The 19,802-nt window shown below is 33.4% G+C and overlaps 1 protein-coding gene across 1 annotated transcript in view; it reads right to left on the bottom strand.

The window, feature by feature from the left end:
- Positions 1-19,802, bottom strand: part of LOC125661694 (multiple epidermal growth factor-like domains protein 10) — a 48,796-nt gene that overhangs the window by 7,845 nt on the left and 21,149 nt on the right. The window contains exons 8-10 of the mRNA XM_056147614.1: positions 8,360-8,497; positions 8,114-8,251; positions 7,822-8,001 (exon numbers count right to left, since the gene is read on the bottom strand). Coding sequence (XP_056003589.1) covers positions 7,822-8,001; positions 8,114-8,251; positions 8,360-8,497 — 456 coding nt within the window. The remainder of the gene's footprint in view (positions 1-7,821; positions 8,002-8,113; positions 8,252-8,359; positions 8,498-19,802) is intronic.

Genomic DNA, 19,802 nt, shown 5'->3' with positions numbered 1-19,802 from the left:
ATTTTTTTATTACTTTTTAATTATTTTCCCATTTGTATCATTGGAATAAGAAGGACATAAATTGCATCAACTCTACGGACTCCTATATTCTCGGAGCCCTAGGGGGCGGTGCAAACATTGACTAATTTTTTACGAAAAATCTATATAAATCTACATCTTTAAGGAAAAGCTAGTCGTATTTTATGACCCTCCGGACAAAACTTTTTCAAAGGTGACGCTACAATGATTTTGTATGAAAGACGACTAAGCTCATTTTCAAAGAGTAAAAAAAAAATGTTAACTCGTTATAACAAGTTAGTATCTCGTTATCACGAGTCAACTATCTCGTTATAACGAATTAGTATCTCGTTATAACGAGTTAATCATCCCGTTATAACGAGATCATTATCTCGTTACAAAGAGTTCATTATCTCGTTATAACGAGTTAGTTGCTATGGAAAAGTTGTGGGCTTGTTCTTTCCAAAATTTAATCATAACGATTAGGAGTTATCAAAATTCGCATAATTGAATTTATGAAATCTCTAACTTACACACGATTATTTTACGATGACTACATGTACATGTATTATCTATTGATTCTATTCGTCGTGAAGATGACAACGTAATTATTTCTAGCTGAAAACAAATGAATAAGTGACGATATATTTTCTTCTATTGAACAAAACTTCTTATTTTCCACTGTCTTGAATAAATCTAGATTTTATTGTTTTAATATACCACAATGGTATGACAACATGTTCGAACTAACTCGATAGTTGAGCAAGAAATCAGTCAGATGCAGATGATTTTATTGAGAATAAAGATATATTTATACTACTAATGCAAGCACGTAGAACTATAGAGCTTCTACCGTTTTAGCTCACCTGAGCTGAAAGCTCAAGTGAGTTTTTCTGATCACTATTTGTTCGGCTTCCGCCTCTCCGTCTGTCTGTCAGTAAACGTTTTTACATTTTCAACTTCGGAAGGCTCTAAGATCCCGCCACGAATCGGATTGGGCCGTATATCGATCAGCAAGGAACCGAGTTGTAAAAATAATCGGGGATGCTAAAAGAAAATTTGTTGACAATGTGATAAATCAATGAAGTGACAAACCTAAGGATGAGTGGAAAAGATTAAAGCAATTTCTACCATCTAGATCGGCAGGCGGATCAGCATCCTACCTAGAAATTGATAGCGAAATAATTTCAGACTCCCATAAAATTTCAAATGCCTTCAATGATTTCTTTTGTGGCATAGGTCATAAAGAACAAGGGACGTTTTTGGCCAAAATTGGCCGCGCTTCAAAAACCGATCATATTTTGCAGGTAGAAAGGTGATAATTTTCTCGTTTCATTCATATATACCATGTACCATTTACTTGTTGCTGATATTGAGAAAATAACGTTACAATATTGCATTGTTAACTCTGACGCTATCTTCCGATGGTCGCTTTTTCGGAACGACATCATCGACCTTATAGGATTTACAGTCCCCTGATTCTTCTATAATATTTTTCTAAAAGTTACAATTTTAACTTTTTATATAAAAATACTCATTGAGATCAAAGACAATTGAAAACTGGCATGCTACGGAAAATACATAATTCATTTACATGTAACTTTATCATGGTCATAGACATTTTGCGAAGAATCTTGTGTTAATTAGAGTGAGGAAAATAATGCGTGTATTTGTCAAAAATTGTTCAGTAGAACGCAATCATATTTTCGAAGGTGCTTTGCGATGTCCTCCTATTCAAATGAAATATAAAAGATAAAATGGCTTTTGAATTTTCTTTTTCCTGGTTTTGTTTTTTGGTCATAAATATTAACACTTTGATTAAAACGTCGATTGAGTCGGATAAAATTACTTGTTATGCCATGTACACCAAGGACTATATAACAGGTCTGCTTACATGTGTATGCAATATACATGTTACAGTACATACGAATAAAATGTGCTGTGTGTATTTAAAAAATATATTGAATAAAGTGTGGTAAATGTACATATACTAAACGATAAAAATTTATGTTGCATGAATGGGATATCATTTTCTTGGGTACAGTAAAACACGTCAAGTAATATGCATGTAACTTCAGATGGTATATTTCATATAGCAAATTCATTTAAAAACCTCACAAAAATGTGTCCAATGTATTTAAAAGCCTCACAAAAATATGTCCGTGTTTATATCTTTACATTCCCCTAAATGGTCAACAAAGTAGTACCAACTCTCTCTCTCCATATAGTGTTCATCTTTGATAAATGAAAATACATCAGTCAGTGGGCATGTCATTGCATGCACCGACATTCAGTCCAAAAATAGAAAGGACTCTGGGAAGTTGTTTGAGTACATGCATAGACAATGTGGTATATGTAACTGCTTTTCCCAGACACTTATTTTCATATGCGAATAAGGATATATTGAGTGACCCCCCCCCCCCCCCATATTATTGATAGTAGTATTGAATGAGATCAGGCAGAAAGGTTTTTTTTCATTTGCTAATTAACTACCAACTTATCCTTCGACCATCTCTCCCCCCCCCCCCCCCCCCCCCCCCCCCGATAAATGATGCTACGTGTCTGTTTCCAAGAGACAATATATGTAATTACAACAGACCTTTTATAAAAATGAATTTAATGAATATCATGGATGTATTTTCGTTTTTCGATGTGCGAGCCAGGCCTAGGTCATATGAGAGAGAGAGAGAGAGAGAGAGAGAGAGAGAGAGAGAGAGAGAGAGAGAGAGAGAGAGAGAGAGAGAGAGAGAGGTGTCTACATCACCTTACGGTTATACTCCAGTATTACTTCCTAATCATGGAGGGGGCGTACGTCAATACTAATATAAACTTTTAGTAACAATCATCACAACACATATATTATATATTTTATAAGATTGATAAAAGTTGAAATGTCATTAGGCTGGTCAAGTTGTTCCCATAGCAAGGGAATGGTCAACATCACCCCCCCCCCCCCCCTCAAAGTGGAGGGGCAACCCCTCCTCGATACTACGGTGTCTGAATATTTATATCTATACATGTATATATACACATGTTCATCCTGCCCAATTACCTTTGTTATATATGTGTACCTGTAAATGTGCATCTATTACATATACATGTATATATGAACCCGTGGGGATCCCGGTTTGAGTAAGTCCTCAGTACTCCTTGCTTGTCGTAAGACGCGACTAAATGGGGCGGTCTCCGGATGAGACCGCAAAAACTGAGGTCCCGTGTCACAGCAGGTGTGGCACGATAAAGATCCCTCCCTGTTCAATGGTCATAAGCGCCGAGCATAGGCCTAAATTGTGCAGCCCTTCACCGGCAGTGATGAGGTCTCCATGAGTGAAATATTTTCAAGAGGGGCGTTAAACAATATTCAATCAATCAATCATATGCGATATAGAAAAAAAATCTGCCACCACAATGGGCAAAGTTTCAAATCGATCACAGGTTTTTGACGTTTTAAAGAAACCACATCTCGCTGGAAGATATAAATAATGATTTGCTGTTTATTTTATTTTTAATATAAACCGTTTTAAGAACCTTTGGAATCAATATCTAATTACTAATGTAGTAATATTTAATTTCAACATGCATCATATATACATACATGCATGTACGTAAAAAATGATGTAAGAAAACTGCTTTAAAAAAAACTCCGCATTATATTTGATATAGTTGTATAAAAGATAGTTTAAAATTTAGTGAAAAAAGTAACAGACATCCCAAGTATCTACCTCTTGCGATATAACGTATCAGTACCCATTTTTGCCGAAAATGAACGAATTTTGGTCCGATTTTTGTAAAAAGAAAATAAATTCGAGTTATTAAAGGTCTATTTGTGTCTTTGATTTTATTATTTTTTTAATGCAATTTATTCTTAAATAATCTTATTTTGAAAAGACAGGACGTCCAAACATATTCCCGTGAACTTTAAAAACGAAAGTAGAATAATTTCCATTCATCATGCGGTGGATTTTTGATCCGCCTCCATGACTCGAAAGGCAGACATCATCTGCATTTATTGGGTGCAGATTTTTATGGCAAACTAGGTAACGCATTAATTGTTTGACTGGACATACATGTATTTATTAAATCGCAAAGAAAATAAAAGTTTATGAGGTTAAATGATGGAACAGTTTGCTTCAATTCTATATCATGCAAAATATTGACTTTGTGTAACGAAAACGGCCGATTTCCGCATTCATTCTTTTTTAAAATTAATATTGTTTGCAGCCAACAACCGACACCATATTGATAATGAAAGAAAAATATTGATGGGTAATTAAACATGCAAAATATAAATCTGGTTGTTGCATGCAAAAGTATTAGTTTTTGCTAAAGTTTATTCATAATTTATTTCAAATCAACAGATTCCGCTAAACAGCTCATCTTTAGCGTATATTCATGACGTCATAATAAAATATTACGTCATTTTCATGTAAGTGGGATTAGAAGAACATCCTAGTTGTGTAAATAAAAAGAATAATTAAGCATAGTATGAAAGTTGAAAAAATGAAAAAAATATCGGCGGTATATAGCCAATAACGTCTCTTGTCCTTTGCGACAAATTTTGATGATTCGCTCCCGAAAATTAAACAACTAATGCCAAAAGGCTCATTTACAATTCCAAATGTATCTATAGAAAGAAATGAAAAGCATGTCAAGTTCAAAAGCTACAGGTATGGATGAAATTTCTGTAAACTTACTGAAAGTGAGTATTAATGTTGTAGCTGACATTTTGTGTTTCATCATGAATTTTTCTATACAGGAGGGTGACGTTGTAATTGAATGGAAAAGGCTAGAGTTACCCCGTTTTTCAAATCTGGGAATAATTTCCATCTTAATAATTATAGATCGGTATCTGTTTTACCTATCAGAAGTAAAATTATTGAAAGACATGTTTTAAACACTTTTTACGAGTATTTGAATGCAAATAATCTTTTATCAGAGCATAAATCAGGTTTCAGGCCGAAACATTCTTGCGAAACTGCTTTACATAATATCATTGACAAATGGCTTGCGAACATTGATAAAGGGAAACTTACAGTTGTATGTTTTATTGACTTAAGCAAAGCATTTGACACAGCTAATAATGATATATTGATGCACACACGTTTATCTTATGGTATCTGTGAGAGAAAAAAACCGTTTAAATGGTTTCATTCAATCTATATGAAAGATTGCAATGTGTCAAATGGAAAGGGACCATCTCAAAGGAAAATATGTTACCATCGGAGTCCCTCAGGGTTCTATATTGGGTCCTCTGTTTTTTATTATGTTTGTAAATGACTACCCACCATGTCTCAAGCACTCTACAGTCAATATATATGTAGATGATACCACGCAAGATGTTTCTGATAAATCTATAGATGTGATTGAAAAAAAAGTTAAAGGATGATCTTATAATTTCTATGAAATGGATATATATGAACAAATTGACAAAAAATATATAAAGAAAACACTGTGCATTTTAATAAGAACGTCACAGAAATTATCGAAATGTAGAAACCTTTGTATTAATGATGATGAATTTTTTATAGAAAATGTCAAATGTGCCAAACTTTTAGGTGTTTACATCGATGAATGTCTTCGTGGTCTTATCACACATATGCCTTATGTAAAAAAATTAAAAAAATAGTCAGAAACTAGGTGTTTTAAGGAGTACTTTTATGTCAAAGGAGGCACTACTCAAAATTTACAATAATATTGTTTTTACTCATTTTAATTATTGTTGTACAGTATGACAGGATACAAAGAACAAAACAAATATTGATAGGCTTTTTAAATTACAAAAGAGGGCAGCAAGGATCATTTTGCATATCAAAGTACCTCATTCAGTGTCAACTTCTTGCATGGTATCAAATTTGAGATGGATGCCTTTGATTGACTAATTTATTTATCAAACAATTATTCTTATATTTAAAGTTTTATATCATATGACTCCAGAATATTTGCATGTTTTTAGATTTATGAATGAGGTAAACACAGGAAATACAAGACAGAGCTCTACTAATTGTATTTATGTTACAAGATCCAAAACAGAATATTTTAGAAGATCTTTTATCATTTTATGGAACTCATTACCAGATTTTATCAGAAAATGCACAACTACCACATCTTTAAATCAGCCTATCTGGGAACATCCGTGGCCGAATGGTTAGAGCATTTCGCTCGAAATCACACGGCCTCTCACCTCGCGCCGGTTAGTGAGAAAGTTTCCTAGTTTACTTTCGGAAGGTCGGTGGTCTCTTCCCAGGTGCATTGCATCTGGATTCTCTCTTCCACCTATAAAAACTGGGCGCCACCAGATAACTGAAAAATTGTTGAGTGTGGCGGAAAACATCAATCAATATAAATGACCCTATCTAAAACATTATTTTGATCCTCAATGATACTCGTGTGTTTATTGTCTCTTTTCATTTCATTCTTATCTTATGTATACAAAATGTGATATGTCCATGCTTTGTGATATATGTTCTCGATATGTACTTGTATATATGTTATAGACAGGGCCAAAATGTAAACTAGTTTATACAACTAATTGTGGAATCCTGTATCAATAAAGGATATTATTAATATTATAACTTCCTCTCCAGAACTGCTAGGCCAATTTGATCCCAACTTGGCTCAAAGCATCCTTGGGTAAGAGGATTTCAGGTTTGTTCTAATGAAGGGACAGGCCCCTTAGAGGGAGAGTAATCACGATAATACAAAATTGAATGAATTAAAAAAATTCTTAGGAACAAATTGGCAAGAAAACTTAAATCTAAATGAAAGCTTTCTGATACAGTGCATATTCAAGTTTACTAAAGATTATAACCTCTAGAGGTAGCGTAGGGTCACAATTCGGAATCAAAATTTCCCATGCCAATATATAGGAAAAATATTCAGAAATATTCTTTTCAAGAATCACTGAGTCAGAAAAGTTGAAAACTTGAAAGTTCCCTGATATAGATTAGATTTCAAATTGTTCTATCCATGTACCCCCGGGTTACGGTGGGGCCACAATAGGGGATCAAAGTTTACATTTAAATGTATAGGAAAAACTTTTAACAATCGATGGGGGTCACAATAGGGGATAAAAGTTTTATATGCTTATATATTTCGAAAAAAAAACCATTACTCTCTTGAACTACATGTGTTTAAGCTAGGGCTTTGATTTTTTTTATATGCATTCTTTATTGAAAAACCTTTCATGTGATTCCATGGTGTGTGACCTTATGTTATTCAAATATTACCGGTAAGATATATTACCCAAGGATGCTTTGAGTCGTCCTTCAGACGAGATAGCTAATTCTTTATAACGATATAATTCGTTTTAACGAGTTAATTATCTTTCAATAACAATATTATGAACTCGTTATAACGAAATAACTAATTCATTATAACGTGATACAAACTTGTTATGACGTGATGATTAAGCCGTTGTAACGAGATAATTAATTTGTTATAACGAGTTAAATATTTCGTTTAACGAGATATTTCATTCGTTATAAGGAGATAACTCACTTGTTATAACTAGATACAAACTCGTTAAAACTAGATACGAACTCGCTATAACAAAATAATTAAGTCGTGATAATGAGATAAATAATTCGCAATAACAATATATTAACTCGTTATAACGAGTTCGATTTTTTTGTCCGTTCCACAAATGAGCCTATCCGGCTTTCGTAATTATGTAGTGAAGATAAGCATAGTGTTAGTAAAAGTTGCATACACCTGTGCACCTAGATGTCAAACTGAATGGATGCCTATGAGAAACATAGGGTCAAGATCTTACTGCAAAACAAAATTTCGTCAACCATTATTTGTACAAGGTATGTTTTTACTTACGTTGTAGACATTTTCCGTCCTTGAAACCTGGTTCACATCCGTTTAAACATGTGCCGTTTATATGATGACAATGTTTTACGTCTCTACAATTGCCTGTCGTATGATGACAATCACGTGATCTCTGACAGAATATGCTGCATTCCTCTCGGCAACTAACACCAAAATGACCAAAGTCGCATACTACAATGCATTTACATTTAATTAGTTTCTGAACGCAAAACCTCAGCATGTATGAAATCATTTTTTTTTTTTTGTATTTCTCTAGCCACACTTCATCACAACTCAATGTTACCGTCATCACATTTGTTCCCCTGATATCCAGGTTCGCATTCAGCATTGCATGAACCGCTGATGTGATGACACTGCTGGCCGTCCCGACATTTCCCGCATGCTTGTTTACAGTCCGGCCCGTACATATTATCACTACACACTATTGTAAAAATTAAATTGAAAGGCAGGTAAAGTTTAAATTGATTTAGTTTATGAAATATGGTTAATTTATATGTGGATCTCGTACGTCAGCACACATAAACATTACCCTCATCACATTTGTTTCCCCGGTATCCAGGTTCACATCCGTCATTACAGGAACCGTTGATGTGATGACATTGGTTCCCCTCCCGACATTTACCACATGTTTGATTACAGTCTGGTCCGTACAAATCATCACTGCACTCTATTGTGAGACATTACATTCCAATCAGGTAAGTACATGTTATCAGCAATCCTTGTTGTAATGAAATGAATTACAGTACATTACAGTCACGAATCATTGCTTTTCAATGGGGAGCATCCATAAGACGACTTGGTAGTTGGCTTGTCCAAAACTATTGATAAGTATATAAAAAAAATTGCCAATGTTGTTTAGCGAAATCTTCAAACTTGGAGGTGAGAGTCTTCTTACAATTATTGTTTACATATTTTATTGCAAAACATTCCATCTTCCTTTCCTCTTATTCACTACTACTGTCTTAAAACGCGGTGGTCAGATACCCAATATTCATTTATCTTTCACTACAGAAAAACAATAATCACTACACAGGGAAAAGTGGCTCGCATGAAAAGGAGACGAAAAGGACCACTTATGATATTTGCATGAAAAAATAGTGCGATTTTTATGTGAAATTCGCATGATTATCATATGAAAAATAATTCGCACGATATTCATGCGAATATTATTGTTACCTACTATTAAGGTTTTTCGCACGATATTCATGCGAATATTATACGAATATCATTATATTTTCATATGAAATCCATGTAATGTATACCTTGCAATGATAGTACTTGAATTGGACTTTGAATTTGTTCTTCACAGATATCTACAATTTTGTCTATAATTAAATTTACAACTGATCATCAAGGTTTCACTGTTAATGATATTCATACAGAGATAATAAGTACAATCTCAAAATCATGCAGCAAATTAATTACATCTAAATTCATTATTTAAAACTGCTTAATTTGAACCCGGATTTTGAGGAAGTACCATTATAAGTATGAATATCCAGGTATTCTTTTGATTAATAAACAACTGGACGCTTTCTGTTTCTTTATCTTCTTTATTGTAAGCTTCAACTTTCTTTTTCATTCTCTGTTCAAGGGCAACCCATCTATCTGGTGTCTGTTTCATATGGAAGAGAAAAGAAAACCATTTGTAAATAATTTAAATGAAATACATGATTGCTCAACTGCAGTTTCAAAATCAATATTTTCCAAATTTATCAAGATGACATAGAAACTGAACAAGTACATTTATAACTAGAATTAGCAATCTCAGAAAATACCATCTCCACAAATATATCTACAGATGTCAGAATAGTTAATTGAAGAAATTTTCAAGTGAAAAGGAAATTCAGAATTGTCCTTCTTTAAACCTTGTTTGAATGACCATTGGATAAGGCCATAGCACATTTACAGGTTTTCTTACTCTGGGCTTTCTAATTTTCAAGGCCTAGAAAAGAAATAACACTTTTTTCTGTCAGAACTAGTTATGCACTTGACTTAGGACACTCCCAGATAATAATGGTTCCCATTCTTTGTATCAAGTCTGGGCTTACAGTGTATGTTTCACTGTTATAAAGTCATGGAGAAGACAAGAAGTGAACAGTTTTACCAATGACCTTATATTGCCTAAATGATGTTCAATGATAATAATTACAAAACCATAGGTCATAAGCAACAATGTACATGCATCTTATGTTTCTCTCATACAAAGTTATTGATAAGATTTACATTAAATTGTTCTGTCATGATCTACCTTCAAGTGGTACAAATGTATATAACTATATTTGTTTCCTTGAGCATGCAATTCGTATTTGTTACAAGAAATTTCAATGCAGGAATTACATAATTTCCTGACAGACTAAGACTGGCCTTGAACTAATACAAATGGCCTTGGCACAAAGTCATGACACAGTGCCAGGTCATAAGTAATCTGTTTTAAAGCAGGTACTTCCAATGTTTCTCAGAGAGTTATGGACAGGATATGAATTATACGTAAACATTTTCTGTGACTAATAATGAACTAGCCTTAATGACCTTGGTTTAACATTATGACATATCCTCAATACAATATATAGTTGCTGTCCGGGTACACTTGCACATACGCACCGTAAAGTTGCTGCTTTTTGTAACAGTGGATAATAGAGTTGATTCATCCTATATTTTGGTTTTGGAGGGAGGTTGGCAGAAACTAATAATTCTGATATATCTTAAAGATTGCCTACCATTGTATCAATATTCCTTCTAAACGCACGCCAGAAGTATATGGCTGTGGTTGGGTTCTTGAATAACCTGTACCCATCTACGAAAACCCTCTGTAAAGCATTGAACAAAAAATATATATCTAAATATTAAGACTGGGCATGATTTTGATATTTCATCTCTGCTCTCTGATTCTTATCATACAATTAAATAACAAGTTCAATATATTCAAACAAGAGGTACTGTGAGCAATGCTCACTAAGAATACCCTCACTTAACCCCAATCTCCCAAATGGTGTTGTTAATAGGTATAAATTACCTCTTTCCTGAGTGTAAAAATATGTTATGCCTAACTTGTAGAAGAAAATGGAAGATATAGTCCGAACACAAATCCATGGTAGAAACCTATAATTTTGACCTTGAGATCAAAGGTCAAGGTCATAAAGAGATCATGAATGTACATAAAACATAGCCTCATGGTGATACACCCATGTCTTATGGTATGACTATGTCAAAATCCTATAATCAATTTTGACCTTGATGTCAAAGATCAAGGTCATATGGAGGTCATGAAGGTACCCGACACATCGTCTCATGGTGATACACTCATGTGTCAAATATGGTGTGCCTATGTCAAAGAACAAAGAACTCATGGCCCTGACATGAATCCATTGTAAAAACCTTTACCTATGACCTTGAGGTCAAAGTCATATGGAGGTCATAAAGGTACCCGACACATCATCTCATGGTGATACACTCATGCGTCAAATATGGTATGCCTATGTTAAAGAACAAAGAAGTTATGAACCGGACATGAATCCATTGTAAAAAAAAAAACACTTTAATTTTGACCTTGAGGCCAAGGGTCAAGGTCATATAGAGATCATGAAGGTACTGGACACATCGTCTCATGATGATCTACGTGTGTGTCAAATATGGTATGCCTATGTCAAAGAACAAAGAAGTTTTGGCCCGGACACGAATCTGCACAGACAGACAGATAGAGTGATTCCTATAACCCCCCCCCCCCCCCACCCCTGAACTTCGTTCGGGGGGACGGGTATAAATATATCAGAAACAATATACATACCTTAGTCATTCCAAACGGAAAGTTGAAAATATTCAAATGTTAAAGGATGCCTTATGATGCTTTCATCACACTATGAAGGACAAAAAACAAATAGCAATAGGTCAACAGAGTGATTCAAGTCACCTCATATGTAAAAAAGAATTTCAATCCTTACCAGTGCAAGGGTCACCCTGAAATTAATCTTTACATCCGATTCAGATGGCGACACCCATAAGGCTCAGAAAAGGTACGTTTAAAGATTGTTTATGGGCATCATCTCGACCCGCTTCTCTTGAGTCACTAGCTGAAATTTAATGTATACATGAATAACAGGAAAATATCGATATAATGTTTCATATTATTTAGACTCGACAAATGAAATGTAGGATGTTACATTAGGCTAGCTTATATTTACATTCCCTCTACATTTTTTCTTACAAACTCTGCTGAATACTTTGGCATTCAAAACATTCATGCTCAAGTTGAACAATAACAGCTGTTTCCTTGATTTAGCTATACAAGTGTGGTGTGTATAATTTACATTAAATAAGCGATATTTAATCAGTCTATCAAGAAAACAATACATTAATGAAAATAGAAGTTTTGCATTGTAAATTTTGAACGTTCAATGTGTCAAAACACAGACAACTGTGCAAACTGGACAATTTTTTTATAACACACCTAGGCCATCTTTAAAAAAAAATATTTTTGCAAAAAATGGCCCTACTTAAAACTGTTTTAACCTCAAGGAAACAATAACTTTTTTAATTGATTCCAGAATTTTCTCATCCCGTCAACAAAGATCTTGATCTTAGTTATACCTTTTTAATTTTATTAGATTTTGAAAGTTCAAAATTTGGTCGTGAAATTTACTAGAATTTTTTTCTCACCTACCTATTGACCTAATTTTTTTTTATCCCGAGTTGGGAGAGGGCAAAAATAAATCCATTATCTTAAAGATGTCAGACACTTGAGACAAACTGTGTCACAATTAGTTGCCATACTGGACGCTCCTGCAACTTCTAAAATTATTTTGCATTTCACATGTGTTATATATATAAATGTCAAAATTTTAATTTTTAGTGTAAAATTCGGTACCTTTTAACGAACTTGGTTCCTCCAGTTGGTGAAAGAATGGGAGGGAAATGAGAAACATGTGGTGATGACATTTTTGTATGCCTCCCATCCACATCCCATCCAGAACTGATGTAATTTGTCTCTGAGGATAAAAAGGAAAGGGACTAACATGTACTTGTTTTCTTGATATTGGTATGGATTAAATTCACTGTTCTAAAAGTACTGCATCTTTTTACAATTCCTATGTACCTGGTAAGTGATCTTGTACTATATGAACTAGAAATTGAAAAAAAAACATCTATACAAATCACTAAAAAAATTGCCTCAGTCAGAAAACTGAAAGTGAAAACTGCACTTAATATATCAATATCTAAAACAAATCATTAATTATTTGTAAATAAAACAGGATTTTTGCATCCCTGATATGAACACAGGCACATCATGCGCGGAACTAAAAAAAAGGGGGGGGGTCCCAGACCCCCCTCCCTGGAAATTGCAGGGTTAATAAATGTACATAATAAAGTAACTAATAAATCCCCCCCCCCCGGAAAACAAGAAACCCTGTAAAAGTTAGTACTAAGAGCCAAAGAGCCATACATATGGTTCTCAAGAAGTAGCAAAGTGGCTAACAACACCCAACACCATGCACTCTTAAATTATCACACCTTTTATTACATCTTTAAGGAACACCTTTGTATTTTTTATTCAGAATATCTTGGGATATTTTTGTATATATATATATATATATATATATATATATATATATATATATATATATATATATATATACATACATACACAGTGTGGTGATCCACAAAACAGGATCACACGCTGTGAAATTCACAGTATCAAAGAACGATACACTGATGGGTATAAAATAAATATATATTCGATCAGAAAAGCTCACTTGAGCCTTCAGCGCAGGTGAGCTAATAATAGCAATGACAGATTGTTATTTATAAAATATGTATACCTTTAAATCCTCGTCATCTTCTCTTATCCATGGGTGTGTGAAGAAGAAGCTTTTCAGAAGAGCTGTTAAGGGTTTCTGAATTTAAAAAAATAGTTCTTTAGCAACTAATTAGTAAATTTTCACTAAGTGGAGTCACCCTAACTATACATGTAATTGATCATAAGTCAATATTTGTCATTTACAGTATATCAAGGTTTACAAAATGAAACTGTAATACAAAGATAAGTTTTTTTCATAGATTTAAAAGGGATGCTTTTCAATATGTATGCATAATAAAGTATGTTAACATATTTTATTGTAATTTTATTAATTACAAAGGGATTGGGCACAAGTTCTGTTACGCCTTCTCCCTGATACTGGTTATGCTTGTACGAGCTAGCTTTTTTCAAAAATCCAGAAAGGCGAGGTGAAGTGCATGAGAAAACGTTAGGATCACAAATGTTGTAAAATTGCACTTGTACCATTACATATAATGAATCTTGATATTTTGTTTCCTCTTCAATTGATACATGTATTATATTAACCTTTACATTAGAACCATCCACTTGAAAACTTTTTTTCGGGGCATTCTTCATTTCCTTCATTTCTCTCCTCAGGTCTTTTACTTCTTGTCGCAAAGCGCAAATTTCTTCATCTATCAAATAATTGATCTAGCTACATTGTGGATGAAATATGTAAACAGCAGGGGGTTTAAAATGTTCATTACCATAGTACATTAGATTTAAAATTTTCTTTCTCCCTTCGCGGACCTCTCTTTCTCTCTCACACACATTAATTACATATTATGCAGAAATTAATGTACATACATATTAATATCATGGTTGGCTGAGCCGGTCTGTTAATTACTGGTAGTTCTCTTTCTTCTGCGCAAATCTCTACATCTTCAGACTGCGAACCCTATTTTTATAATAAATTAGAATATATTAAAAATACATTTTCATGTGGGAAGCAATCAGACCTCCTTCCCCAAAACATGCATACACACCACCACCACCACCCACTGGGCACATACAGGCAATATAAGATTTTATAAATTTTTCGAAGAAAATCATTTTTTTTAAAGGAGACATTAAATATTAAATACTACTAAAATACAAGTATATATATGTACACTTAACGGTCAGAAGTATTTCTTCACTGTTAATTTTTACTATATAATTCATTACAAACTTCACATTTTAAAAACATTGCTAAACATTTCTGCTGTAGCATTCACTATAAAACAAAATCCATAAATCAAGCACAATTGTATAGGCCTCGATATAAAGCTACTATTTTTTTCTGCAAGTATTACAATTTTTAACATCAACAGGGATAATCTTGATGTAAGGACTTTGTTTGAGCTTCATCTTATATAAATCCTTTTCAATAAAAATTACAAAAAGTCTAAGTACGAATTGCATCATGACTCTTAAATTCACCTTTAAATACCAGAAATAACAGATAAATTGACTTTCATCATAAATCTTGGAAGAGATTCTGTGTATCTTAAAATAGAAGGTTTGTAAAGGATTATATAGTAAAAATAAAAGTGAGGAAATACTTTTGACCCTTGAGTGAACAAATAATACATGGTACAGGAAATGTAGGCATATACGTACTCGGAAAAGATCAATTGATGGTTGTCTTTCCATTTCACCTTCCATTTTCAACAAAGATCTCCTGAAGAATTTCAACTACAGCGTATAATTTCTACATAAAACTACTTGTACAGTCGTACCAGGGACAGTACATACGTCTCTGGTCGTACCGATTTTCAGCAAGATAACACCAAGAACATACATGTATCATGAACATTGGATCTTAGTTAATTAGATCTTTGAACCGAATACTTATAAATGTTTTTTTTTTTTTTTTATTTTTTTTTTTTTTTTTTTGCTTGATGCGTAGTAAAGAAAATATTTTTCAAAAGTGCAGTAAAATCAAAAAATCAAAATTACCTTCGGATTACACTTTTTGTCTGGCCACTGTTTTGACGTTTCTCGCCTCGAAGCAGATGCTATGTGACGGTATGTGTGACGTCATACGTCAACATTGAAACCCGAAGGGATAATGTAAACACGAGGACGTTAATAGCACATATTCCTGTTACACTATGATTTTTTACAATTAAAAAAAGCAGTTTTAGAAATACACAACTACCAGTTATATGTGGAAGACATTTTTAAATGCACACAGAATATACGGTTAAAAATATGTATGAGGTCTTTAATGAGTCTCATGATTTCATAAAAGAACCAATTTCCGCAAATCCCGTTCGGACTATTCCCGGCAAGCGGTAAATTTAGTACGAACGAAACCTGAAAGCCGAAAGTCCCGGATAATGATTTTTGCATGATTTCTCTCTTAATAGTAGATAGAATGGCATCAAACTTTTTGTGATAACTGTTTGTGACATATTAAACAAGAATCATATAACTTTTCTGATGAATTTCTTAAAGAAGGTACTGAACCAGAAACCTGAACACGGTCGCAGATCTTCTGATATACCGAAAGTCCACGTTTTAGCATTATAGACATTATTTCCCGCTATACTTCAACTTACAGACGATCTGTCATGATGGATATGTATCTCGAATAAGCGAATCGAAATGAAGAGGCGAGCAGATGATCTACTAATTTGCAGTCCTTGTAACTTTTCTACAAGACGGAAAAGCCACTTACTAAGACATAATGACACCGAAAAACATGTAAGAAACACCAAGATAGCTTCTATCAGCGAGAGACCGACATTCCCATGTGACAGTACCAACAAACTGTCAGCAGCATCGTCGGCACATACTCAGATTAGAGATCCTGCTTGTTTTCAGTACATCAGTTAAAAGTGATGAATATGCACAAAGTAAATTTATTCTAAGGAATGTTTTCATGATTTCATTATGACATCAGAAAATCTCATAATTTACCCTAGGCCTAAGGATAGTGCCTACTGCCTAGTAAGGGTAGCCGTAAACGGGATGGTTGGCCCCAAAAGACGTTTCAGTATAACATATAAAGTAAAACAATTCTAGTCTCAAAATAATATAGTAAAAATCATTAAAAAATGGTGTCTGTTAAAATTGACCTAAAGTTGCATTTTACATGTAATTATACTTAAGGAGGTATGCTACACCAGAGAAATTTGACGTAGATGAAAAGTGGAGGATATATACAACAATATTTTGAAGTTTGAAGTTGTTGTCAAAAATTCCGGTTCTAGTGGGAGGTAATCTGAAAAAAAAATTAAAACCCCTGTTGGACTCGAACCTGCGACCTACAGGTCAGCAGTCAGTATTCTAACCTACTGAGCTACTCAGCTAGGTACATCTTCGCTAGCCAAGGGTTTTCGGTCCACCCTGCTCCCCGAGCGGAGTGGACCGAACACCCTTGGCTAGCGAAGATGGGCTAGGTATTCGAGTGGAAAATGAAGAGTCAAATATTGCTGATATAGATTTTTTTAAGGAAGTCAGTCATTATGACAATGTAGAGTACTAGTTTAGTTTGAATTATGGGACAAATCTGCATTTTAAGATGCTATGTTTATAAAATTGACCAATAACTTGACAAATCTAACAATAACTCTGCAATACCTTTTTTCTTCAGAAAGTCAATTGCAATTTTTAATTAATTATTATCATAGAAATCTGCAACACAAGTCATTATTAATCACATAACATACATCACATGAAATATAGTGATCATAACATAAAATTCAACATTAATTTACTTTACAGTACTGCATTTTAAATAAAGTGAAATATCTCTGATTTAAACTGAACACATATTCAAAGGACTTTACATTTTTAGCTCACCTGAACCAAAGGCTCCCATACACATGTGCATTCCCAATTTAAGTTAATGCCTTCAATTGTTCATGATTGTTAAATACAAAGTATAATTTTTAAGCACTATGACATACTCTTTCAGGATTTTTCCAATACCAATACCACTAGCTTAGAAACCAATAATGGGTTCCCGGTTCAGGAAACTTTATCAGATGTTACCTATGAATCATCTGACACCAGTACATGTGGTATTGAAGATGACAATTTTTGGTTTCCATTTTCATCAAAACTGCAGATGTATTTTTACATCGTATTACATCCCAAAACGCATACCATCGTAAGTTAAAAAATATTCAACATCATGATTCAACCTCAAAATACATGTACACCTGTGTTTTAACTCTAAGGACAGTCTAAAAATTTGTGATAGTCCTTTTTCTTAGTAAAGTAGGTCAAAGAGAAAAAGCATATTACCATATGAAGTGAATTTGCATTCATTGTCTTAAGCAATATTTGTAACATTATAGATCTGACATGGAAGAATAGTACAAAGTTCACTAAAATTTGTCGTCGATCTGTCAAGATATATCATTCATGTTTATAATAACTTCTGAGACACTTGCACACAATTTTTGTTCACTTCAATGAAATATTAAACACATGAATTTATTTCTACAGTGATGAAACAGCGACGTTCATTTGGTTTATCATGAAGGAAAGTGGCATAAATATACCTTCTTTTTCATCAGTGAAGAATTTGACAATAAGTGGTGATATGACACCATAAAGTATGCTGTCTCACGTACGTAGTTCAGGGCATTATAATTATTAATAATTACAATAACAATTATACACTTTGCTAGTTAGTGATAATTTGTTTACCAGTCAGGATTCCTTAGGTGACTGTCTTCTTATCTATAAATATTCAAGATTTTAGATTTAATATATGGGCAATTCCATTGAATGAAGGAAGATGTAATAAAATGGCTGAGATAGCTACTCTGTGTTGTAGGAAGAAAGCCCAGATGGAAATCCTTTTTGGATAATCAAGCCATCAGCAGTGTTGAGGATGTCATTGTCACATCCTGAAACTGCTGCAAACCTGTTAAGGTACACATGCACATACATATAAGCCAAATTCATTTTTTTCTTTAATTTTCTTTTGTGATGCACTTTAAAAGGTTCATGTTCTCGCTATGTGCCACTGATGAGCAAGCATATGTCTTTTCTTTAATTTCCACTATCACCTGAAAAATAGTGCCCTAAGCTGTAAGAGTTCTGCTTTTGCATTGGCATTACTTAAAGTTAACATGTACACATTGAACAAAGATATGTCATTCTCCTTTAAGATATGGTCGAATATCATCTGATGGTCAAACATTGTTGCAAGAGCAGACTGATGGATTTAAATGGGTTCATGACATTCATACCCAGTATGCCAGAAACGGACAGGCACTTTTTTTCTCAGGTAAATTTATGCAATGATATTGTAATGAGAAAGTGTATCAATAATTTTTTTTAACTATTTATGTTTTATATTTTAGCTCACCAGCTGAAAGCTCAAGAAGCTTTTTGACAATATGTGTGTGTTATTCATCTGTTTGTCTGTCTCTATAGCTTAGAATCTGTCTCTGAATTTTACACATTTTCCAAATGTAGTATCATTCTCTGTTATTTGTGGTTTTCTAATTTTAGGGGATTTTGTTTACCTAAATGATCCAGACAGCCAAGAGATTGGACACAAATATCTCCATTCCTTCAAGACATTCAAGTATTAGTTTTGCATACTTAGCACTATTTTATACAATATAGATTTTTTTAAATATATTGAATGGTTCAATTTTATTATTTTTCAATTATTCACTTAAAAAATGAATTGCACAATGCTTAAAGCTTTGAATATCCTTCTTTGATACCATTATGATATTAACCACAGTATCTTGAACTTTGCAGTATGACATTGCATATGCTAGAGTGAAAATGTTTAGGAAAAGTGCTGCTGAAAACAGGTTTGTTGTAAAATAAGTTGAAATACTCCAATGAAATTTGTTAAATTAGATTAGGAGACATGAATAAAAGAGCAGAACTTGTCATTTTAATATTCATTGAAAAATTACAACATACGTACACTTTACTTGTAGTTTGGTTTGCTTGGAAACAAAAAAGAGATGGAATATATGTAACTTGTCTCAGATAATGTCACTAGTCATTCATTCTACAAAACAGTCAATGACAGTGTGATACTTCTTACAGAAACTGTAAGCATTTTTTAAGACACTATTTTCTGATGAAGTTTTTTTTTTATACTCTTACACTTCTCTGTGATTTTCAAGAAGACATTTCACAATCCTCATTAATTGAAAATAAATTACAGGCATTATAAACCAATGTG

This window comes from Ostrea edulis, chromosome 8 (genome assembly GCF_947568905.1).
Source record: "Ostrea edulis chromosome 8, xbOstEdul1.1, whole genome shotgun sequence".
Lineage (NCBI taxonomy): Eukaryota > Metazoa > Mollusca > Bivalvia > Ostreida > Ostreidae > Ostrea > Ostrea edulis.
The sequence above is the reverse complement of the archived record's forward strand: the minus strand, read 5'-3'. Positions and strand labels throughout refer to the sequence as shown.